This window comes from Salvia hispanica, chromosome 5 (assembly GCF_029641045.1).
Source record: "Salvia hispanica isolate PSC_SH4W2 chromosome 5, Shi_PSC_v1, whole genome shotgun sequence".
Taxonomy (NCBI): Eukaryota; Viridiplantae; Streptophyta; class Magnoliopsida; order Lamiales; family Lamiaceae; genus Salvia; species Salvia hispanica.
The window spans coordinates 6656267-6682244 of record NC_142696.1 but is presented as its reverse complement, the minus strand read 5'-3'; the positions used below and the strand labels follow the sequence as shown (position 1 = coordinate 6682244).

At 36.1% G+C, this 25978-nt stretch overlaps 1 protein-coding gene and 2 pseudogenes across 5 annotated transcripts; 2 read left to right on the top strand and 1 right to left on the bottom strand.

Moving 5' to 3' along the window:
• Positions 1-8389: 8389 nt before the first annotated feature.
• Positions 8390-8472, bottom strand: LOC125191494 (U6 spliceosomal RNA; annotated as a pseudogene).
• A 6478-nt stretch (positions 8473-14950) lies between these two features.
• Positions 14951-16330, top strand: LOC125186865 (AT-hook motif nuclear-localized protein 24 pseudogene; annotated as a pseudogene).
• Positions 16331-20121: 3791 nt separating this feature from the next.
• LOC125187338 (SNARE associated Golgi protein family) lies at positions 20122-23251 on the top strand. 5 transcript variants are annotated; one of them, XM_089058215.1, is made up of 4 exons: positions 20122-20221; positions 20476-20736; positions 21527-22068; positions 22845-23251. In XM_089058215.1, the coding sequence occupies exons 2-4, from the start codon at positions 20533-20535 to the stop codon at positions 23023-23025; spliced, it is 927 nt and encodes a 308-aa protein (XP_088914341.1). In that variant the 5' UTR covers positions 20122-20221; positions 20476-20532; the 3' UTR covers positions 23026-23251. The 5 variants fall into 5 exon arrangements, with proteins under 5 accessions (XP_088914341.1, XP_088914340.1, XP_088914342.1 ...); XM_089058214.1 differs by having other exon boundaries at positions 20140-20221; positions 20365-20736; XM_089058216.1 differs by lacking the exon at positions 20122-20221 and having other exon boundaries at positions 20229-20736; positions 21527-21763; positions 21851-22068.
• Positions 23252-25978: the final 2727 nt, after the last annotated feature.

Sequence of the window (25978 nt, the reverse complement as noted above, 5' to 3'; positions counted from 1 at the left end):
GAAAACAAAAAAAAATTAAGCTTTGATTTTTATGAATTTTGTGAAATTAAAATTTTTAATAACATTTTTAATGTACTAGAATCAAATTAAATATATAAATTAAAATAAATAACACTTAGCGTGCATCAAACGAGAGTGGTGCTCATATAATATAACATATCATTCAGATGAGATTTATATACTAATTAAAAAAGATAAATGAGAAATATAATGTCTATGTCGATTAAATTAAAAAAATATATATGGATTTTACTCCATCTCTAAGACTCTAACATTTTTATATGTCTGATGAAATTAAAAAAATATATATGGATTTTACTCCATCTCTAACATTTTTACATTTCCAACATTCTTTGCAATAGGTGACTGTTCCATTGATTTAAGCCTGAAAATAATCAATTACTGAATTCTCCAAATTGCTCCTAGCATATAGCATATTCGATAAAACTTTGTTTTCTTGGCATTGAATTACACTTCGCTTCACATAATACTATATAAAACTTAAGAACTGAACTGTCCAAACTCCACACCTTCGAAACGCGACTGCAGTCCTTAGTGAAATGAGTTGGAACCAATTTTGTTACCTAATTCAACCATGTTATTGCCGTCGTACGTGATCGAATTGAATTATTATTAATTTGATAAAATCATCGATCACTATCGATGATGACGGAAAAATGTGGACAGGGGATTAAAAAAATATGCATTGGAAGATTATATTAATTTGGTTCTTGATATACAATATTCTTGAATTATCTAGCTAGATTCATACTACAAATCATAATAAATATTCAACGTTAATTGTAAAAATTAATATTCACAAAATTTTCAGAAGCCATCTAAGTTACTATTTCAATGCTATTTCAAACGATGTTCTAATATTGACGTTAATTACCTTTTTGTTATAAAAATTGAAGATTTTATAATTGCAAAAAACTAAACGTCTTCAACCTATTCATTCATTGATCTATATACACAACTTCTTCGTCTCATCTGAAATGATCAATTTTTCCATTTTAAGTTTTCTCAACTTAAGTTATTGATTTTTTTAGTAAATACTTTCTCCTACTTTATTTGTTATTTATCTCTCTAACTTTATTCTATCAACTTTACTCAATAAATATAAATTTTATCCCATGCCAAAAAGAGCAAAAATTTAGTGGTCAAGGAATACCACGTGGCAATGTGACGTGGTATTATCCCACTAATAATATTTTTAGAGGGATTTTTAGAGCATCCATAATGGCTTTGTCAAAGTATTATTAGTGGGACATACCATATAACATTGCCATGTGGTATGCCTTGACTACTTAGATTTTTGCTCGCCAAGAATAAGTTGATCAGTAGTATTTTTTTATTTTCTTAACTGAACTCAATAAATATTATTTTTAAAATTAATGATGTGTAACAAGAATAATTTATTTTTTCAATTGAACTCAATAAATATTATTTTCAAAACCGACGACGTGTAACAAGAATGAAAGGGGTACTGAATATTTTCTTTAATTTTCCGATATTTCCACTCTCATATGACAGTCATCCATCGTCCTGTCAATAATAAATATTCCCACAATAACATGAATTCCAATGGTGATGTATATGTCGATTCTATTTTCCACGCCAGAGTAATTTCCACAAATATCATATGCTTCAAATAAAGGTATGCCCTATTTATCTCCCATATGCGATTTGTTTGGGTTGAAAAGCTGAACAATTGGGTTACATGAACCAATGTGCTAGCTGTAATTAGATCATGATATTTTTTTTTGTTAGTTATTTCATCTGCCTGAAGTTGGTATTGAAGTAGTTGGATTGCACGTGAAACTGACAACCTTGTTTGTTTGTTTGTCGCTATTTCGTACTCCTTCCGTCCACAAAAATAGATCATTTTTACTATTTTGGAACGTCCATAAAAAATAGATCACTTTCTAAAAATTGAAAGTTTATCTCTCATACTTTTTCCACTTTTTCTTCCCTCCTCATAATTTACTCACTTTTTCTCCCTATCTCTCTTACTTTACCTACTTTTCTCCTCATCTCTCTTACTTTATTAATTCTACATTAAAACCCGTGCCAAACAACAATAGATCTATTGTTTGTGGACGGAGGGAGTAATACTACTGAATGGGGATCCTCTGTTGTGCATTTCAACATAGTAGTCCCAGCTGCTTCACACAAAGAAATAAAATAAGTAAGAAAATTAAATAAAATTCATTAAGTGAAAATATACTCCCTCTGTTCCATTGAAAATGAAATATTTGAGAATCGGCACGAGATTTTATATAGTGTTGTTTTGTGAGTATAGTAAAGTAAGAGAGATGAAAAAGTAGAGATAGAGTTGTTTCCGTTTTAGAATACGTTTCATTTGTAATGGGACAACCTAAAAAGAAAAACGTTGCATTTTTAATGGGACAGAAAAAGTATTATTTTAATAATTTGTATGGAGCAGTAGAGGCTGCTGTGCTGAAATGCACAGCAGAGGATCCCACCCCATACTCCCTCCATCCCCAAAAGAGGAAAGAGTACACGCTTTAGGTTTGGGACGAATTTTAATAAATAAGGAGAAAAGTAAGAGAGAGAGAGGGTAATGAAAATTATGTTAGTGGAGAATCGGTCCACATTATTATAATGGTATAAGTGTTAACGCTAATAGTATAAGTTGTAAATAAAATAATGTATAGAGATAGTATGTTGTTTGACATTTTCTAATTTAGAAAGTTCATACTGTCTAGGAACGGACGAAAAAGAAAATAATTCATACTCTTTGGGGACGAAGGGAGTAATAAATTTACTCCTTTTCTAAGTGACAACCTTGTTAAGTTTGTTTGTCGTTCTTTCATAATAATAAATTTTACTCCTCTTCTAAGTTATTTAAGTTATATTTCATTTAGAATTTTCTCAAGTTATTTGAATCATTTCTCTTTTTAGCCAAAAGTAAGACATCTAGTTATACATACTTTATCCTTTCTTTTATTTTACTCTCTATCATCTCTTTTACTTTATTCTCGATTCTACTTTGTTTTATTTAACCCACTAAACACAACTTTCTTATATCTCGTGCCGAAAAGAAACGCCGCAAGTAACGTCGGACGGAGGGAGTATCATTTTGCGCAATCCACCAAAATTAGACTAATTCTAAAAAAGAAAATTTTAAATCAATACTAATCATACACATTATTCTAAATATGGACCCCACAATCCACTAATACTACTTCCACTACATTTTTCTCCCTCATTCTTACTCTACTAATTATGCATTAAAATTTATGTCATTTACAAATTTATCTATTTTTCTTGGACGGAGTGAGTATTTTATTAGTATATAAAAATTAAAAATTATATCTAGCTAATAAATTAAATATAATTAGGATAAAATAGAAGAGCGAGTGGAGTAGGAAAATTGTGAGAAAACAAAATAAGTGAAATAAAGTAAGAAAAAAGATAAAATAAGAGAGTTGAAGTGCTTTGTATTTTGCCAAAAAATTAAATGAACCAACTATAATGGAACAACCTAAAAAGGAATATGTTCCAATGCTAATAGAACAGAGGGAGTACACTATACTTTTGGTAGAAAAAAAAATATGGACGATTTTGGAATGATGCAAGTTTTAATACGTATACCCCTTGTCCATCATTTAAAGCTTTATCCCACTTATGTGGACCCCACATTCTACTTATTTTGTACATTCACAATCCATTATAAAATTAACGTTCCCTTCGTCCCACTTTAGGAGTCCCGGTCATTTTTGCACACTCGTTTTGTAAAAAATTGTAAATAGTTAAAATGGAGAAATAATAAAGTAAGAGAAACAATAATATTGAGACCCAGACTCCTAAAGTGGGACGGAAGGAGTACTGAATATGGGTCCTAACCTATAATTTTCTTCAGGTCAAATAATTTTTTAAAATTTATGCAAATCAAAATGACTCTTTAAACGATGGATATGGAGTAATTTCTAAATAAGACAGATACATAGAAAAAAAATTGTTACAAAATTATTAATGTAGATATGGGACTCATATTAACAGATGGGGAGTAGTATCTCTCACTTGGCCGAGTGACGGCTGGGGCTCTCTCTCCATGCACCTGGCCCCACTCACCTAATCGGATCTCGCCGTGAAACCCACTCGTCTCTTTTTGAATGGGCATCATTTGTAATTTTTTATTTTTTATATTATAAAAAAATGCAGGATATAATTTAATTTTATATTCTTTTAAAAATTTGAAGTATATTTGTTATTTAACAAACTATATTCTCAATTATCTTTATTCCCAAATATCTCTAAAACTCATCTATAAATATATCATTCAATACACTTTTTTTTTTCTCTGAATCAAGAGTATGCTCGAAATATGTCGAAAAACCTTTGGAGTTCTACAAGCATGTTTTACTGTCGTCAAAGCTATGGTCATCCTTGGATTTGGTAGGTGCTCGCCAATATCATGTTTGTGTGTATTATCATGTTTAGGGTTTAGGGTTTAGGGTTTATTGAGCCAAAAAAAAAACTTTGAGTACGAAAAATAATAAATTGTGTTGAAAAGTAGGAGAGATGAATAAAGTAGAAAATATAAACGAAGTGTAAAATAGGGGATGAAATAAATTAAGAGTGATATGATGTTTTGTTCTTTTCAGAAAAGAAAATAATTTAATTTAGTTGAGACAGAGAGAATACTTAACATAATCATTGACGATAAAGACCGAACGCGTCAAATAGGTTCGCCCCCATCTCTTGCACCCTTCTTTTCTACATATCTAGATTATTACCTACAGTCCTACTAATACGTGCATATCTCTATTATTATATTATCATATCTTTTCCATATCTTTATTAATTAGATAATTAGTGATATATCTTATCTTTTCCATATATGTTTAGGATATTTTCTTGTTCCTTAAGTTAGGGTATTTAGCATTATAAATAGGTGTCATTGTTATTCCTTTCAAGTATTGAATGAATGAATATCTGAATTTACGTTTCTTTCTGTTTTATTTTACGCACTTTGTTTAAGCTTGAGTTGTCGACGGGATCCCGCCTTCCGGGACTTCTCTTTTATCTCTTTTATCGTCTCTGACATCTTGATAAGGGAAATACCCTTATCAAATTGGTCATGCATAGGGCTGCTGGTCAGCGTGTGGGGGCTGAGTGTAAGGCTGATATGCCTTCTGCCGATCAAGCTGGTCGGAATACGGAGCGGGTTGTTCCCAAGCGGAGGGCTGCCACGCCTGTGGTGGGTCCCAGCAGGTCGGGAGTTGGGTTCAAACCGGTTGTAGCTGTTGAGGCGGCGCAGGCGGGTACCCATAAGTGTTAGGATTTTGGTGATGGGGTTGCGACAACAAGTACAGAATAGGCCCATATGTCGGTTGCGGCTGCGGCTGCTGGTATAAAGGTTCCAGTGGCGGGTATATCTCTTGCTGGTAAGGAGCCGATGGTGGCTGGTAGGAGGTGAACTGGAATTGCGGTTGTGCGGCTGCGTACAGTGGGGTTCCATCGGGTGGGTCAGGTTCTGGGCGCAATGGAGGGAGCGTGGCTGCTGACCTACGCTCATGATCAATCAATCGGGTCTCGAGTCGGTTATGCCAAGCAAGGATATATTCCAACGTTGCAGCTATTGAATTCAGTTGCAAGTCTTCGGATGCTTGCGATATCTCCGGCCATGAAAAGAGATTGAATTCAGCCATGAGTTCGAGGATGAAAGCACCAATTTGATAAGGGTATTTCCCTTATCAAGGTTCCGGAGACGATAAAAGAGAAGTCCCGGAAGGCGGGATCCCGTCGACAACTCAAGCTTAAACAAAGTGCGTAAAATAAAACAAAAAGAAACGTAAATTCATATATTCATTCATTCAATAATTGAAAGGAATAACAATGACACCTATTTATAATGTTAAATACCCTAACTTAAGGAACGAGAAAATATCCTAAACATATATGAAAAAGATAAGACAAATCACTAATTATCTAATTAATAAAGATATGGAAAAGATATGATAATATAATAATAGAGATATGCACGTATCACCTACACTGGGTTGAGAAAGAGAATAGAGAATGGGAAAGAGAGAAGCTGCGACGTGAAATATGCTTTCAAAATATTGAGGCGGGGAGTGTGCTGGATGGGATTTAACTAGTGGTACGTAGGGATGTTTTCCTCAAATAGCGGCGTGAGGATTTGGAAATAAGGTTGGGGGATTTAAATATTGAGGTTGCTGTATTGGTAGGTGGCGTAGTAAACTGGCCGGACTGGCCCGGCCTAGCTCGGCCCAGTTTCGTTGTGGGCCAATCCATTAGAGTGTCCATAATAGTTAGCCCATGCCTAAGTCTAAGTCAAAACAAAATTTGTCCACCCTAATAATAGACAAGCCACAGTCACAAATCTAATTATTTTTTTAAATTGTTGGTATATTTTATTTCAATTAGAATAAAAATTATCAGACTATAATAATTAAAAAAAATTATCATCTCTACCTTGCATATTGAGACTACAAAAATATAGAGTGAAAATTAGGGTGTAAAATGTGTTTGAGGTGAAAATCTATAAAATGAAAAATTTATAGAAAAATTTTGAAAAAAAAAGACTTGGGCAGAGCCACGGCTCTCGGCCGCTACAATAGGGCGCTGTGGGCTGCGCCAAGCGCCGTGTCCGCGCCAACTAGGTGGCGCGCCCATGTCCTCCGACCCCGCCACGGCCCTGAAGGAACTGGCAGCGGAAGCGCTCACATAAATCAATTACATAATAATTCTGATCTATTTAGCAGATTATTTAGACAAATTCTATTCGCGTAATTATCACATGTATCATGCTCATAACTCAAATAAAACATGCTTTAAATTAATTGAAACCTAAAACATGCTTTTCTACGGTTTATCCATTATACCTTGAAGATTTTCCAAAGAATCGAAGATAGCTAGCGCCTTCTCCACGCGAAGATCTTTAGTACAAAATGACGGATCTTCTGTCTGGTTCCCGAACTGTAAACTGATATAAGGGTGGGTTGATATCACCACTGTACTAGGACTTAAATAAAGAAGACATGAATCCTTTCCCACGGAGGAGAAGAAATCGCCCCTTTTCTATGAAGAGAAGGGTTCGAAATTTTTGGAAGAAAAATAATTTTGTTTTCTGTCTCCTTTATTCTCCTATTTATAATAAGTCACAGATTGGGCCCAGACAGGGATCTATGGAAGGCTTTGGATATGGGCTCCTCCAATTAGTTTTTTACTAATTAAATTAAACCCAATTTAATATAAGCTTAAAATTGGAATATTACGAGCAGCCACTACAGAAGTAATATTGCACTCCCCATCCAAATCCAAAATTATAAGTACTTCGGGTTTCCATTACTTTATATTTATTTCATGCGCTTAAGATAGAAACATCCATTAATTAATTATTGTCTGCTATGGACTTAATTAATTAATATCTTATTTATTCCAATAGAGGACTCAGCAAGAAAATCTTATTTATTATTCATAGAGTAATTAAACTCCAACTAGCTAGGTTCCGAATAATAAAACTTTATTTCAAGCTTCTCTTGAGGATGTTATCAAACGAGACTCACCTCGCGCACGATTCAACATAATAGCAATCCTAGCACCACTAGATATTAATCACCACTACCCAATATCTCAGGCTTATTGGGTTGCGAAAAACCCGCACCATTTGGTAAGTCAAAGTAGTGCATAATCAATACCGTATGCTCAATGCTAATGTACATTGATTTAGAAATAACAATTCACAAGACCTCGTCTTTCAGTAGATAGCATAAAGACCGTCTCGCTGTTAGATCCATTCAGTGCTATACCACACCAATGTCATCTTATTTCAGTAAGGCTTAGAAATAATCGAACTGACATTGCAATCTTTCACGATAGGTAGTCTAAGCCTATCTAGGTTGTGAAATTCTTCTTTTTCTTTGTTTAGAACTGACCGTGTTACCTTAAAGTGAACGACGCCCACAACCGGTCTACTAAAACAAAGACTTAGACTTTGTTAAGTTACTTATACATTTAAACATGTAATAAACATCCATTAAATGTAAAACATAACAACATTATGACAAAAATAATATGTTTATTCCTTTAGAAAATAAAATAAGAGTTTTAACAGTATTCAATCACTCGAAAGGTGATTTCTAGTATACAAACTCTAACAGGCCCTCCGTTTCCTCAGCTATAGGGAGCCGCAGCCAGCCAAGCCCTTGCCCGGGAGCTGCGGCTCCCTATTGTGGACACTCTTAGTGAAATGGAGCGGATCTGGACTTGGCGCATTGGTTGAAGTGGGCTCCGTTTGGGCCATTTTGTAAACCCAGGGCCGGCCCATGCTTAGCCCTGGACCAGCCCATCAGAGGCCTATCTTATATAATTAATTTTTAATATAATTCACCATTAATAATAGTATATTTCCTTATTTATGCATGTCATCTTGTGCATGAGTCATGCTAATATTGTCTATATTGTTCCAATTTATGGTTTAGGATGATTGTGAAGTTTATTTTTTAAAATACTACTCATATCTTGGTATTCAAATCTCAATCTCTAATGAATAATTATGGAGTATAGGATTTTTGAAATTTATTAGTTAGTTCATAACTTATATGTCTTACAATAGTCGTTCTTCCTTTAGTTATGCACTTTTAGACAAAGTGAAAAATGTGAAAAATGATATCAGTACAATCAGTTAAGATTTCGTGTAAGTGAGACATAAATACAAGTAACAAATACTCCATATATTTTATTTATGCGTATATTTTTAAAATATCTTTGATTTACATAAATAAAAAAAAAAGTTCAAATAAAGCTCAGCCCGCCCACTTGCCAAGTGGGTCTGGGTCGGACTGGGCTTAGCCGAATAAATAAAAGCCTAGCCCAGCCTGGCTCAGACATGCGCATCGGTCGAGCTGGGCCAAAGTAGAGGTGGGCCTCGGTATGCCAGAGCCGGGCCACTTGATAACTCTAGGTGGCATATGAGAAGAGATAATCCCTCTGTGCCACTCAAAATGTCCACATTCTTTTGTGAGATAGAGAGAGTACATGGTTAAATGAGAATTATATAAATGATTATTGAATATTATGATTCAAATTTATTGTTATGTTTAAGTATTTTTTTTTAATAAAAATGTTTATTTAAATACTTAAAATTTGAACTTATGTGTAGATTATTGGCATCTAAGTTATCATAATACTACAAGTAGTTCGATCGAACGGACACTCCTTAAAAGTTGTCCGATTCGCTTACCAATCCACTTTTTAAAACATTAATTGGAAGACACTCATTTAATGATGACACAATATTATAGATTGATATTTTTTTTAAAAAAAATTATATACTCTCTCCGTCTCATAATAGATGGCACACTTAAGTAATACTCCCGTCCCACTTTAGGAGTCTCGGTTGAGTTCGGCACGGATATTAAGAAATGTAAAGGAAAGTTGGTGAAAAAAGATAGTGGAATATGGGTCCTACTTTTTTATATTAATTTTATATTAAAATGTGAGTGGAAAAAGGTTAGTGGAATGTGGGACCTAATACTATTTATGAAATATTTCAACCGGGACTCCTAAAGTTGGACACCCTAAAATGGTAAACCGGGACTCCTAAAGTGAGACGGAGGGAGTAGAACGAAATTTTAGGAGATATTGTTTTGTGTGTTGAGTGGAGAGAGAAAATAGTATATTTATATTAATGTGAGAGAAAACTTTTTCTAAAAAGAAAAATGTGACATCTTTTGTGGGACAAACTAAAAAGGAAAGTGTGACATCTATTATGGGACGGAGGGAGTATCTTTTATTATAATATTATAAAAATTATAAAAGTTATACCAAAATTCATAATTATTCATCCTCTATAAATAGAGGCCATATTTGCTAAAGCATACAAAAATATTTCATTTTTTTCCTCATAAAATCCTTCTTCTTTGAAAGTATTATTTTTTTATTTTGTACTCTCCTTTGTTGTTCACTATAGATGATGACAAAAATAATACTCCCTCCGTCCCACTTAAAATGAAATATTTGGAAATCGGTACGAGATTTTATGTAGTGTTGTTTTGTGAGTTAATGAAGAGAGAGTAAAGTAAGAGAGATGAAGAAGTAGAGAGAAAGTTGTTTCCATTTTAGGAAACGTTTCATTTTTAATGGGACAGCCAAAAAAGGAAACGTTTCATTTTAAATGGGACAGAGAGAGTATATTTTTCCAATTCTAAAAGTTTCTATTGTGCAATAATAAATATTTCATGTAATAATATTATTAGCAAAAAATAAAAGTAAATATATAATTGTTTTGTTGGGTGGTACTGGACTATCAAAAGATGTATCGTTGAGTTAGATGAATATTGGTGATGTAGAGAAGATAGAAATTAATTACATACTCCCTCCGTTCCAAGATAAGCGACTCGTATTCTTTTTTGGGACGTCCCAAGATAAGTGGGCCATTTTCTTTTTTGGTATTCTCTCTCTTACTTTATTCACTTCCCACTTTACTAACAAAATCCCGTTTCCTTAAATTTCGTGCCGAAAAATTTGTGCTCACTTATTTTAAGATGGAGAGAGTGTTAAAAAAATTGATGAATTAGATTAAGTGGTTGTTAAGAAATATGATCGGACATGTGCAGGAATTAAGGAGAGAGGGTCGGGTACTTGGGTTTCCTTACTTAGTATTAGTATTGAACTGATCTCTTTTGGGCCAATCTTTAAATTAATTGGTTTTAGAGCACTCCCAATGGAGTTCCCTAAAAACTCCCTTATTTCTCCCTAACTCCTGCCACATCAGCGCCACATCAGCACCAAAATTTATCCCCAGTTTTTAGCCAAGTGCTACATTGGTTTCTCCCTTATTTCTCCCTTATTTCTCCCTAACTCAACATTTCATTTTTACATCATTATTTTTTATATTATTTAATTTTCCCTACAAATGTATTTAATAAATAGACTAATAATGAACAATTCATCGTTGTATTAATCATTGGAAAATATAATACAACGAGAAAAAAAAAACTACAAATAAAAAACGCAAATAAACAAAGATTTAAAAAAAAAAAATCTAAGACGGAGGGGCCGGAGGGGCGTCGGGATCGAGCCCCAGCGTACTCTGCAGGTGTTGGATGCATTTCCAGAGGGCCGCCTTTTCTTCAGGGGTCCCGCCGCCGGTGAAGTACAGCGTGTACATCTGGGTCAGATTGGCGACATTGCTCGAATAAGTGGCTTTTTCTAAGTCGATGACGGATTCCGACGCGACTTCCGACGTTGCGCCCTTCCCCTTCCGCCTCCCCTTCGCCTTCTTCACTCCCTCCGGGCGCTCGTGCGGACCATCCCCACTCAAGTCGATGTGGGCCGCGCTCCCCTCGCTCTCCGAAACGCTAAGTCGCGAGCGCACCGATTTCCCGTGCAGCGCGTCGTGCATTCCCGTCCGGAATTTGGGGAGATCCTTCAGCTTATCGTAGATGTTCCAATACTTGAAGCCCTTCGTCGACAAGTACTGGCTACTATACATCCGGATGGCCTCATCTCGGACCATGTGCTCGTTCTGGCCACTCGTCATGTGAGTCATCAAGTTAGAATAAATACCGTTGAAGTGCCCGCAGTCCCTCATGAGGCGCTCCCAATGCCGACGGATCGCCTCGCTGCCATGGTCCTTCATTGAGGCAGTCTTGTGGCTCCTGTACTTCGCGGCAATCCGCTCCCAGAATATGATCTCAGTCTGGTAGTTGCTGCGCTCCGCGTCCTGTGACGTGTCCGCCCAGCAGTCGGCTATCAGCTCGGACTCTTGCAGAGTGTAAGTAGTCCTTACCCGCTTCGGCCTCTCATCGGAACCCGTATCAGTCGCAGCCGACGACGCCGGCGCCTTCCCCCTCCCGCTCCTAGAAGGCGGCTCGGTGGGCGTTTCTTCCACCTCGAAGTCCTCCGCGCTCAGTGTCGCGGCCTGAGATTCTTGGTCGCCTGGGGTTGATCCGGGGGTGTCGAACTGGGGCCGATACACATCGTCGGCTGGAAAGGGCATTCTGCCGGCAGAGTTGAAGTACGGAGAAAGTCTCCGCGCCGGAGGAGTCTGCAAAGGAGACGGACCCCCGTATGGAAGTTGGCCGGGAGGAGAACCCATCGCCAACAACGACTGCATCCACTGCTCGTTTGCTTCATCCGTGTTGGGAATTTGTGAACTCGACTCTTTCCCCTTACCCTTATCCTTACCCGATCGGGAACTTTTCTTCCAAAAGCTCATAATTTTGATGAAAATTGAAGATTGGGAGAAGAGATTGAAAATGGAGAGAATGAAGATTGTGGGTGATGAATGGAGGAAGTGGAGGAAATATTTATAGGGGTGGAATGTAAAATAGCCGTTGGGTTCAAAAAAAAAAAAAAAAAATTTTAATTATCGCCGATTATCGCCGAGCGTCGCCACAGTGGCCGGCGATCGCTCGGCGATAATCCGGCGTTAGAACGCCACTCGGCGAAGCAACGGCAACATTATCGCCGAATTATCGCCGACTTCGCCACAATGGCCGGCGATAATTCGGCGATAACCGGCGATTTATCGCCGAGAATTCGCCACCTCCATTGGGAATGCTCTTACCCGTCAAAGATTTAAATAAGAAGAATGAAGCTTGGGCTACTTTCAAATAAAGCTTTGGGCTAGTTCTGAGATAGTTTTAAATAAGTTGTCTAACTAATTAATTCTTGGGACTATTTATTTAATTCTAGAACAATTAATTAATTTATGAAATTATATTTTTTGAAATAATTAATTAAAATTTAATTCAAGAGAGGTAGACAAAATTAATTAAACCACTTTGGGAATTTAACCTTAGGCAATGTACGAGGAAGTAAAGTTTGAGAACGCGATTGGCCAGCTGGCAATTCCTGCGACGCCTCGGACGGCCGCTAATAATCGAAAATAAAGTAATAGCGCATGCATCTCATTAAGTGTTTTACACGAACTAATGAATACTTCTTCCGTCCGCGAATAGGAGTCTCATTTTTCCATTTTAGTCCGTCCACGAATAGGAGTCCTAGTTTACTTTTACCATAAATGGTAATAGGGTCTCACCTTCCACTAACTCATTCCACTCACATTTCATTTTAAACTAATATATACAAGTGGGACCCCTATTTCACTAACTTTTTTCATCCACTTTTCTTAACATTTCTTAAAATCCGTACCGCTAAGAAATGAGACTCCTAATGGCGGACGGAAGGAGTAGTTTATCTGAAAAAGAGATCTTCTTCGGGAGCTAGTTGAGTTCAAAGTACGTGAACGAGTTATGGATTTGATAAGCGAACGAGACGGGATTACCTAAAAATATAATATGGGCTAAGTACCCAAACATGCTTTATGATTTACAAAATTTGAAAACAATGTTGCAAATGTTTGGCTTGCCATGTTTATTTTAGAGTGAACTATGGAAATGGTCCATGAATTATGCGTTTCACATGCAAACAGTTCATGCGTTGCCGAGAGATTTGGAGTTCATGGACCTAACAAAGTCGAAGTCGGGTTGTGGGCATTTGTAGAGATTGACGTAACTAGCTCTCACCAGGACGTGGGTGTCGTCCACGCAGCTCGATGTGCAGGCAAAGGCATGAGAATCGTGATGATGAAAATGACCTGGGTTTAGCAAATGAGATGTTAAAAAAAGAGATAAGAAGGGAGATGGACAAAATAATTGAAAAATGTTTTATCAATAAAAAGACTAAAATGTCCTCGAGTGACATAATGGTGAAAAGAGAAAGTAAAAAAGCACCCCTCTCTTTAAAGAGGATTCGCGGCATGTCAAGCCCCGGTAAGGTTCTTCGGAAAAAGACTCGAAATAGTGGGGAAAAAAAGCCTGAAATGTGATTATAGTCATTATACCTATATATAGATCCCTATGATGTATTTTTTTTTAACTTAGGTACTTGTGGAATTTGAACAATCATACGTAATCCTTAATTTGTAATTCAGTCTTAGTGTTTATTATGGTAGAGTGTGTAATCATTTAATATTTTATAGTGAAACTACATAAGAAAATATGGCGGGATTAACCTAAAAGTTACGTTCTTATATATAGTGAAAACTATCTAAAAACATGACACTCAATTTACAAAATTACTACATTTACACTGAAAATAAATACATTCCAAAAAAAATGTATTACTAGTAATCTAGTATTAATATATAACAAATCGTGTTTGGTACTGCACTTATCCATCGAGGGTAGTTTTTCAATTCAAAAGCTAAAAATAGTTGTCTGTTCTAACAACATATATAAATGTGTGTTTTTTTAGTTCATTCAGACAATTAAAGTGTTGTTAGTTCAATCAATTAGACATTTAAAGTTTTGTTAGTTCCGACTATCAATTAGCTGTCCGAATATAGCTTTATCTTTAACATTGCCAGCTTGTGAATGTGATTAAACTGCATCATATTCTTGTAATGCTTATAATAAAACAATAAGCATGGTGTTATCTAATATGCAGTCCAAAATTGAGGACCAATTTACTGCATTAGTCTAACTCAAAATGTTCATATTTCTTTTTGAGTTTGTCCCATTCAAAATGTCCAATTTCTATATTAATAAATCCGTCTTCGTTTCTCATTAAAATATTCAACTACTTTTTACCCTCTATTTATTCTATCTAATAATTCTTCTTAAAATCTTGTGCCACTCAAGAATATGAACCTCTTATGTGAGACGGAGTGCGAGAGTATATTGTGAAAGTAAAACATCACCGCACTCAAAGGTTTGTAATTATCTGTCACCATATTATTGGAAACCTTAACCAATCAGCTTCCAGCAAAGCACCCCAAGGTTTGTAGCAAAACATAGACAAAGGAAAAGGTCACTTTCCTTTTAGCTGATTAAGGACAGCCGAAGTTGATTTTCGGACAAAACATAATTAATTTGATTATTTTAACCACAGACTAATTACACACTTTTACTTTTAGTTGAATTAGTCTTGTTTTCCAAAATAAAACCCTAATTCAAAATCCTGAGATCCAAGACAAAACCCCAGCTCATATATCCTCCTCAGATCAGACACACACCACAGATCTCATCTGAACGCCGCCGTCTATGCTTCTCCAAACTCTATAGTGTCAAAGCATAGCTCAGTTAACTCTTCAACAACCCTAGAAAATTAAACAAAAGGAAAACCCCACAAATTTAGCTACTCAATCCAACTCAGATTTGAGCGATTTAGTAAGAAAAAGAAATGGATCACTTCAACACAAGAGATCACTTCAATCTGCAGCACCAATTCCATCACAACTCGGAAGACGAGCAGGGCGACTCACCGGGCCTAAACATGGGGCTGAACAGAGACGGAGGCAACACCGACTCCGCCACCAAGGACGGCGGAAGCGCCTCCACAGGCGAGGGCGACATGTCGGCCAGCAACCGGCGCCCGCGCGGCCGCCCCGCCGGATCCAAGAACAAGGCGAAGCCGCCGATCATCATCTCCCGCGACAGCGCCAACGCCCTCCGGACCCACGTCATGGAGGTCGCCGACGGCAGCGACATCATGGACGCCGTCGCCAGCTTCGCCCGCACCCGCCAGCGCGGCGTCTGCATCATGAGCGGCACCGGCAACGTCACCAACGTCACCCTCAGGCAGCCCGGCTCCCCCGGGGGCGGCGCTGTGGTCACGCTGCACGGCCGCTTCGAGATCCTCTCCCTGGCGGGGTCCTTCCTGCCCCCGCCCGCCCCGCCTGCTGCCACGGGGCTGACCGTCTACCTGGCGGGCGGGCAGGGGCAGGTGGTCGGGGGCAGCGTGGCCGGGCAGCTGCTGGCGTCCGGGCCGGTCATAATCATGACGGCGTCGTTTAGCAACGCGGCGTATGAGAGATTGCCGCTTGAGAATGAGGAGAGTAATGGAATACAAGGGCAGGGGAATTCGCCGCCGCAGATTATGGCGGACCCGTCGTTGTTTCAAGGGATGCCGCCGCCGAATCTGCTCAACACGTTGCAGATGCCCAATGAGGAGTTTTGGGCCACCGGAAGGCCGCCGTTTTGAATTTCAGGTAAGCTTTTTTCTTGACAATTTGAATACATCTTTTTTTTTCTCCAACGGTCAATGCAGTAAACGGTAGGTGACTGGTCAAATAGTTTGCTCTCGTGGACAGGGATCGAACCCCTGACCTAATCCTTTGAAACGGGCACTCTCTTTTATTCCTTTTCACTGTTACCAGTCTTTCCTTCGATTAGGGTTTTTATTTTTCCTGGTTATGATTTGTAATAGAGATATTGACACATTATGTGGGGAAGAAATCTCAAATCAAATTGTGAGTTTGCAATTTCCCACAGGCCGCAGTTAGAGCAAGATCTGAGAAATTGGAAAATGGGATCTAATTCTAATACTTCATTTGTGTTTAATGTTAAACAAATGTGTTTTGAGGTGAGCATGCAAATTCGAACAGAAGGGTCAGAGTTAAGATTTGTATTGTAGAGGTGGAGCATATAATGGATCTAGTGAGGGTTAAATTAAAAATGATCTCGAGATTCTCCAGTTTAGACCTAATCATAGTGTCACTTACCGCAAATCTGGTTAGTTGAATAATCATAGTAATCCGTGAGGTTACTGTGTCCTGAAGTAACACATGCTTACAAAGAAGAAAGCTTCATTAAAGCAATTGAATCTTTCAAAATATTTCATGAGATGAAAATTGAATTCACTTGTATTATATTGAATTCAAAATTTATACTTCATCTGTCCCTTCCCTTGCTAAGTGATTCATATTCTTTTTTGGGATATCCCAAGATAAGTGAGTCATTTCATTTTCAACAATTTCTCTCTTAACAAGGGTCGGTAAGAGTAGTACTAAAATCCAAAAAAAATCGAATCAAATCATAAATTTCAGTTTGGTTCAAATTGGATATTAAATTTTTCGGGTAATTTGCTAACCCTAGATCGAGAGAATTCAAGATGGGGTGTTGGAGTGCACGTGTGCAGTTATGAGGAGAAGCTCCTTTTCAAGGCAAAATTACAAAAACCATATGACAGCAGGGACAATGTGAGCGTTATTTCCGGATTTCTTCAAATCTAAGTGTTTTTATAAGTGAAGAATTAAATGAGGAGACCATAGTCTGATCAGATTCTTTGAACTCGAACAAAAATAACTTAAAATATTTGCACTTACTTACTTCCTCAACGTGCCATACCCCACATGTGTAGGTACCATTTTCAAAGCTTATCCATACTCTTAATTAACAGTTCCAAGATTTGGATTGTAACTTTCTTTTCCCTTTTTATTTCACTACATAATTTTTAATCTATGAATTTCACTAATTTTCAAGATAATTTTACAATTAGGAAACACCTCCCTCTATTCATATGCTCGAGAGAAAACCCATACTCTAATCACAATAGAAAACATATCTCACCAATGAAACAAATTAAATCTGAAATATAGTAGGAGTTAATTGACTTCATAATTAACATTAGTTATATATATAATGTAGTATCAACTTTATGTCTATCTAACTTTTGTAAGTAGGGAATGTCACCTGGTCTCTCACTCTTAGATTAGGGGGCAATCTCGTTTTTACTCGCAATTCATTGCATTAATTTCATCTTCTTTCTATGTTGTTATTTAGATTATTGAGCTTCAAAGTTCTTCAAGGTAATGTTGAATCGACTTTGAGAATGACTGACTATATATATAAGAGAAACAAAACTAACCAACACTTATTAAAAATAAAAATTTGTGTGTTTTATTTAATTCTATTATGGGCTTAAATTAAATTCGAAACCTTCAGATTGAACTAAAATCCTTTTTTTCTCATGTAAGTTGATAGTTAAATATTTACAGAATTTATAAATGCAGTAATTAAATGTTGGAGTATTATATTTCAACAAAATGTTTGTAGGCCAACGTTTAGCACAATTTCCTTCCAACCATAGATCAGTATTCGACTCCCCGAAAATAAATGCTTAATTTGATTCGAATATTACTTCTTACTTGATGGTTAACCAATTAAGTGGTCGATAATAACTAACCGTTTAATAGGTTAACTGATTCTTATTTTGGTTCAACTCTAATTTCTTACGGGAACAGGGTAGTGTTCAGATGTGTCATGGCAAAATTAATGTAAATTATGAAACCTGTAAAATTAGTGAAATTAAAATAATAAAATATAATGAGCAAAATTTTAGAATATTTTTGGTGTGGACTATTATTTGGGCTGTGTTATTACTTAGGCCCGGATGATTTACTTGGGCTGAGCCCAACTTACTTACTAGAGCTTACATGATGCTGCCACGTGTCCTCTCTCCTGGATCATGCTTCTGCACCGTTGGATGTTGGGTTGTGTTTGTTATTGTGAGAGCCGACTCTTTGAGTCTCATTCACTGTTTAATCTCTCTCTCTACACTCGATTCAGTATATTCTCTCTCCCTTTTCGCTTCTTCTCCGATGAGTCTCTGGCCATCTCTTGGTGATCTCTCGCGGTTCTTTGAGTGGTAGATCTTTTGTGAGTACTGGAGAAAGCAATCTCTTCGATTGCTTGTGTGCCGGAGAAGAACTAGGGTTTGTGGGACTTGAAGGTTCTGTTCTGAGATTTCGTTCGGTGGAACCTGATCTGGTGTGAGGAGGACTTGTGGTGAAGGCATCGGTGGTGTGAGGGTGAACTCTAGTCGGTCCAGTTGTGCTCCCTTGGATCTTGTTCTGGTAGAATAGATCAGTGTGGTTGTGGCGGGTTCTGAGCCAATATTCCTCGATCTATTGTTGTATTCTTTGTTCTTAGTTAGTAATCTATGTTTAGATCCGAGAGGATCCTTCTTGCTATTACTAACTGGTTTATTAAGTGTGCAGATTATGGAGCTTGCAAGGATACTAGCATAGATCTATACCAGATTTTGTAATAGCTAGGGTTTCTATTTCTTGTGCTTAATCTGTAATACTTTGGTTCCTTTGTAACATCAGCCGCGTGGGTGAGAGTTTGGCTGAGCTCTCTTGTACAAGAACAAAAAGGTATCGGTAATTAGTGAATCTAGACTAATCCGATCCCTATAATACCATAATTATAAATTATGTAAAAGTAAAATAATTGAATTTGCAATTGTGTGTGTGTCAGTATTAACTACCACTTTGACGATTTTCTGAATAAATTTACAAGAATTTGAACAATTTTAGTTTTAATTTTTAAACATATCTCTTACCTTGAAAGTCAATTAATTATTGATGAAGGTGTTTCCAATCCAAGGGTATTAGATTTTAGCAAATATTTGGTGTGAAATAAAGATTGTGAATTATCAACAAGACCATCTTTAATCATCTCTTTGAACATGATATATGTGCAATCTGAAACTCACTAAGTCCTTTTTAGTTGGGGCATTTGGTGAGGGAGTATTACTCTTGGAATCAATTTGTTAAATATTCTGCCACCTCAATCCTCACCCATCCCCAATTTTTCTTTTTCTCTTTTTATTTATTTTTCACGATTCCCATCTTTTTTATGAAAGGGAAACATCAGAAATTAAAAATAAAGATTAAAATATAATAAGGAAAAGTAAATTAAAAGTGAAATAATTAAGAGTACAAGAAATGAAAGTAATGTTGTGTTCATGGGTTAGGAGCTTCAGAAGAAGAAATCCCCTATAAACAAAAACTATATGTACAATAACTAAGGCTTAATTATCATAGTTATTATGTAATCACCTCAATTAATAACACACATAATCGTTGGGTGTATTAGTAGAGATAGTATGGAGTATAGAACATAACTCGCCCTCATACATGACTCGTACTCCCTCCGTTCCATAGCAATTAAGGCGTTTCTTTCTGACACGTAATTTAAAAAAAAATTGTATTAAGTGAGTTAATATAAGAAAGAATAAAGTAGAAAATGAAAACATAACTCGCCCTCAGACATAACTCGTACTCCCTCCAGTTAAGGCGTTTCTTTCTGACACGTAATTTAAGAAAAAATTGTATTAAGTAAGTTAATATAAGGAAGAATAAAGTAGAAAATGAAAAAAAAGGTAAAAGAGATAAAAAAAAAAAAAAGGAATAGAGTAAGACAGAGTATTTGCATTAACACCACACAAAAAATATAAAAAATGAATTTGAGTTTAGTGTATGCTTGGAGAAGATTTCTACACCAAAACTCATTTTTGGATATATAGTTGGAGATGTATAAAAAAATGAATTACTTCATTGTTACGAACCTACCAAATTTGCAAAATGACCTCGTTACTCGAAATTGAGGGAGGGAGTATTACTTTACTCTAACAATTGAAAATCCAACAGGTAAAGAAATGGAAGTACAGAAGAAATAAGATAACGTTTGAGTTTGATATTTTGGCGATTTATTTTTATATAGTAGTATGAGTAAACGAAGAAGCCTGTGTTCCCATAAATTCTGCCGTTTCTCTGACTAATTCTTCGTGTAGAAATTCCGGCTGAATTGGATTACACATGAATAGAGAGGATAAATAAAGTTGCCATATTCTGCAGTTGCTGCTGAAAACTGAAATCTCTCGCTCACTCTCCTTAATTTTCAGTTTGATTGCGGCACCAATTTTATTGATTAAGAGATTAGGTTTTTCCGTCGGCGTGACATGACTCACAATGCTGGCGATTACGTGAAATTGGAGGGTGGCGGGGCCCAGTGCCAGCCGGAAACGTCGACGTCTGATTGTTGCGATGACGGAGGGTGGTTGTGGTCTCTGTGGTGGTGGGCGAAATTGCTGCTCGTGGTCTTATTTGTTGCCGTGTTGGGTGCGGTTTTCTTCAAATGGATCGGGCCCTTTTTTATGGATAAGGTTAAATTTGGTTATGATATATCCACAAAAATGAAGTTTTTTTCCTCGTATATTTCACTGAATGCAGGGTTTTTTTGTGTTGTTCTGCTGTTGCATAAATTTCACCAGTGTGTTTTCTTTTTCTTTTTTTATTGATATCTCATCTTTGTGGTTTCATGCTGATATTTCCCTGTGGTGTTTACTCTCAAATGTTAATTCAAATTCTAGCATTTAAGTTATCAATGTAAGTGTGAGCAATGTAGTTATTTTTAGTTAGATAAAAGTCCTAATGGAGCTCTTATTTAAGTTTAGAATGAGAGACTCTTTTCATTCTATCAGTGTTATACTATATGCTATGCAGTTATTGATAATAAGTAAGTTCTTGCTCTGTTGTATTGACAAGTTATTGTTATTTTACGATCAACATAATGGTTGGAAACTGATCTTTTTGTGCTTACATTACATGGACCCTGTAGTTGAGCATCTATCTGGAGTAATATAAATGCAATAAATGATTTTTTAACTAGTCTGATGCGATTGTTTACATCGTCTACTGAAAGATGTCATAGGATCTCAAGATAAGGCCATTTTAGCTGTAGAAAGTCATGTTAGATGCAATTGTTTATCCCAGAAATGTTTTTCATCGCAGTGTTTTATCCTAACATTGTTACCCTGGTTAAGGATAGTATTCATAATGACCATTTCATAAGCTGGGAGCTGATTGGATATCATTCATACGTTTTCACAATATTTATCCTAATATTATCACCCTGGTTATGTTCTAACTGAATGTGCTTTGTTCGTTTACCAGGAAATCATCCCCATGATAAAATGGGAGCAGAGAGCTTTCAGCACAGCTATTTTAGGAGTCATAGTGTTTGCTTCTCTGGCGATATTCCCTGTATTTCTTATACCTTCTACACCATCCATGTGGGTTGCCGGGATGACTTTTGGTTATGGTTATGGTTTTCTGATGATCATTGGTGGTGTTTCGATTGGCAGTTCTGTTCCTTATTTCATTGGTTCTTTATTCTACCATAGAATTCATGTATGGCAATTTCACTTGAGCATTTCTCTTCTGCTATGGTTTTTACAATCAACAATAAGAATGTACGTCATATCTTCTCACACGCAGGTATGGCTACAAAGGCACCCAAAGCGAGCTTCTATCATAAGACTAGCTGGCGAGGGAAACTGGTTTAGTCAGTTTCGAGCTGTTTCTTTGATTAGGATTTCCCCTTTTCCATATGTCATATATAACTACTGCGCTGTGGCTACGGATGTCAAATATGTTCCTTATTTGTTGGGGACTGTGGTGGGAATGGTGCCAGAAATATTTGTTGCACTTTACACGTGAGACCTTGGTTCCCTGCTCTCTCTCTGTGTGTGCGTGTGTCTGCGAAAATCTATGGACTTTGTTACTATCTTTCAAAGAAAATATGCAACGTAAATAGAGTTGAAGATTTTTTTGGTATCTAGACTCTCTACTATAGCACAGTGTGTTAAGTACTGCCAATCACAGTCTATGTATGTTAAACTTGTAATTGTCAATTCTTAATCGGTCTCATTATGTATGATTATTCTGTCTTTTCCCGTGAAGATTACATGATTTTGAATCCATGTAACCTCTTCAGAAATTAGGCTGTGAAGAACCTATTGTGCTCTGTACTTCACACCACATACTATAAAAAGTTTGATGTCAATTTTCTTCTGATCAAAATATTGTTTGCTTTCCTTGTTGCATGATTATATGCACTCTATGATTCCCGTCTCCTGTTCCTTTGATGAGATTGTAAATCTTTGTACTGAGTCTCCTGTTTTCCATCTATGCATTTGTTACGTGTCCAAGGTGTGCCTTATACACGGGTGTGTTTAGGCGGCGAAACTTAAAATTCCAAGGCATTTTCAAATTATTGAGCATTTTGTTTATCATGGTTGTTATGGAGCTAGTTTTTGGAGGTGAAGCACATGAATATTTTGAGAGGAAAGTGAAGAGGTGACTCTTCACATATAACTACATCATGTGATAAATTGGGGTGGAGAACATTGTTAATCTACATAGAATGATTTATATATTAGTGTGTGGCAGGAGGAGTATGTTTCTTATATGTGGTGCTTGGTGTGTGTAGGGGCATCCTGATTAAAACATTAGCTGATGCTTCACAAGATCGGAAGTCTCTGTCAGTTTCGCAGATTGTGATGAATGTGGCCGGGTTTTGCATCAGCGTGAGCGCGACTGTAGCAGTGACGTGGTACGCAAAGAGGCGACTGAAGGAGCTGCAGATGCGAGAGGAGCTTTTGTTGCAGTGAATGCGTTTTGTAATCATACTACAAGATTTTGGATTGTTAGAGGCGATATGCAGATGAAGGCCTAAAGATGAATCAACTACAATGTCCTTCTACATGTAAAATATTTCAAACCATGTTAATTGTAGTGAGATAAATTTTACAAAGAATATTACTCTATGGAGTATATTGTAGAATGTAAATTTTCACGTTTTCATTGGATGCATGTAAATTCTTTCCCTTCTAACTCCCCAATTTTGGCATAAAAATATGATAAGCTCTTGAAATATTCTTTATCCATAATTGAAGAAATAACACAGCAAAGATCAGAACATTGGGATGTTTGACTGTCAGCTTTTTGTACAACTACATAATAAATTCTAGGAAGGTACACAAAGCAAACAACAGTCTGATCAATTTAATTAAAGTTCAATGTAAGTTGCCTAAATACATGTTGAAATGAGGATAAGTTTGAATGACATGAATAAATACTTGTGACGATTATTATTTAAGTTGTTGATGTTAATTCAAATATATTTTAACTGAGAAATTAGATTTCAACTCTTCTGTCAGACTGTCACTACGCTTAATTAATATGTATTTTACATATAGATAACTTGCTTCCAGTGAAGAATCACTTTTCTTTATTTACGCAATTTTTTATGCAAAGAATCATTATTTGTTAGCATCATATTTCAATAGTATGATATTTAGCAACAAGCATATAGATTAATTAATACATATTGATAACTTGAAGTGAAGAATAATTAAGAACTTAAAAGACAAAAGTAAAATACAAAATCGAGACATTCTTGTCTCAAGAATCGAACCAGCGTACTTATTTGCCTCAAAACAAGAATTACGAAAGTAACTAGAGGAAAGAATGACACACAAAGCATTACGTCCGTACATTCATACTCCCTCTATTCTTTGTCAATTGAGGCACTTCTTTATTACTCTCTTCGTTCCTTCATAGTCGAGTTATTTTTTCATTTCGGGAAGTTCCCTCATAGTTGAGTCATTTCCATTTATAGTAATTTTTTCCCTCTCTCTTACTTTATTCTCTCTACTTTATTCACTTTTTACTTTATTCTCTCTACCTTTTTCTCTTTCTTACTTTTTTATCTATTTATTTAACACACTCAACATTCATTTCTTAAACTCCGTGCCGAAAAGTTTCACCTCAACTATGAGGGAACGGAGGGAGTATATGAAGATTAAGATTATTGTGTTAAATGGATGATGATTAAAGTAAGAGAGATGAAGAATGTTACTTTTTGCCAAAATTATAAATAACTAAATTATTTTGAAATTTTCCAAAATATAAAAAGTAAATAGGTGTAGTTAAAAAGTACTAAGATAGAGTGACACAAGAGAGAAACCTGCAAATTGGTGACGAAAATAGTGGATGTATTGTGAGACAGTGAGAATTAGAACTCGAGATTTGAACCAATTCTAATTTGCAAGCGTAAAAAAACACAAATCAAATAGAGGAAAGAAGCAACGCAAAAAGAGAAAAAAATCACGATATCAGAAAAATTACATTAAATTTATGCACTTCACGTTGAATTCCATGAATGTGCTTTCACAGTTATGGTTTACACAAAATACATTTACGATATCCTAGCACAATCCATGCTTAACTAGAGCGAGTAACACAAGTATTGCCGATGCGGCACAAAGTAGATTAAACACTAAGGCCCTACTTGATATGATGGAATGAAATGGGGGAATGAAATGACATTCCTATATTCATTCCATTCTTTTGCTTGGTAAATTTTTTTAGAAATCACCATTCCATCCATTTAACTAAGGAATGGTCATTCTATTCCATTTCATTTTCCTTTCTTCTTATTTTAATATCATTACAATTTTATACTACAAAATTAAAATTTAAATATTTTTAATAATTGAAAATCCACACGCACAGTAACACATATGTGAGCAAACACTATCACCACATATGCACACACACAACACCACATATACACACACACCGCCATACGTACATACACACCACCACATATACACACACAATAAAAATGGAGTATTTGGCAAAAATAGTTTTGAATAAATATTTTTTTTGATAGAATCAACATATTAATTATTCATATTTCATTCCATTCCATTTCTATATTATTTGTAGTTATTAAACATAAGAATGAAATCAATGAAGGAATAACAATTCCATTCCATTTGCATTCCTTGTGCTTACCAAGCACAAGAATGGAATGATATTGTAATTCAATTCCCATCTCCATTCCATTCTCATCTCCATTCCCCTCCTCATTCCATTCCATTATACCAAAAAGCCCCTAAGGGATTTTTTGGCATGATGGAATGGAATAAGAAGAGAATGGAATAAAGATGAGAAAGGAGGATGGGAATGGAATGAAGATTCCATTTCATTCATGTGCTTGGTGAATGTAAGGAATACAAGTGGAAAAGAATTGTGTAGTGTGTGTAAATTATGTATAGTGTGTTTGGTGTGTGCAATGTGTGTAGTATGTGTATGCAATATGTGTGTAGTGTGGATTTTTTTTTAATAATTAAAAATTATGTATTTTAATTTTATTATAAAAATTAAAAACTATAAAATTGAGTGATATTGAATTTAAATATAATATAACATATTTTATAATTTTGTTAAAATCTAAAATACTCCCTCCGTCCGCAAACAGGAGTCACGTTTTTCCATTTTACCCCGTTCGCGAATAAGAGTCCCGGTTCACTTTTACCATAAATGGTAATAGGGTCCCACCTTCCACTAACTCATTCCACTCACATTTTATTTAAAACTAATATATATAAAAGTGGACCCCTATTCCACTAACTTTTTTCTACTCACTTTTCATAACATTTCTTAAAACCCGTGTCACCCATGAATGAGACTCCTAATGGCGGACGGAGGGAGTAAGTGATAAAGATCCATGTAATTTATGATCCATTTCCCAAGGAATTATCCAATGATGCTTGA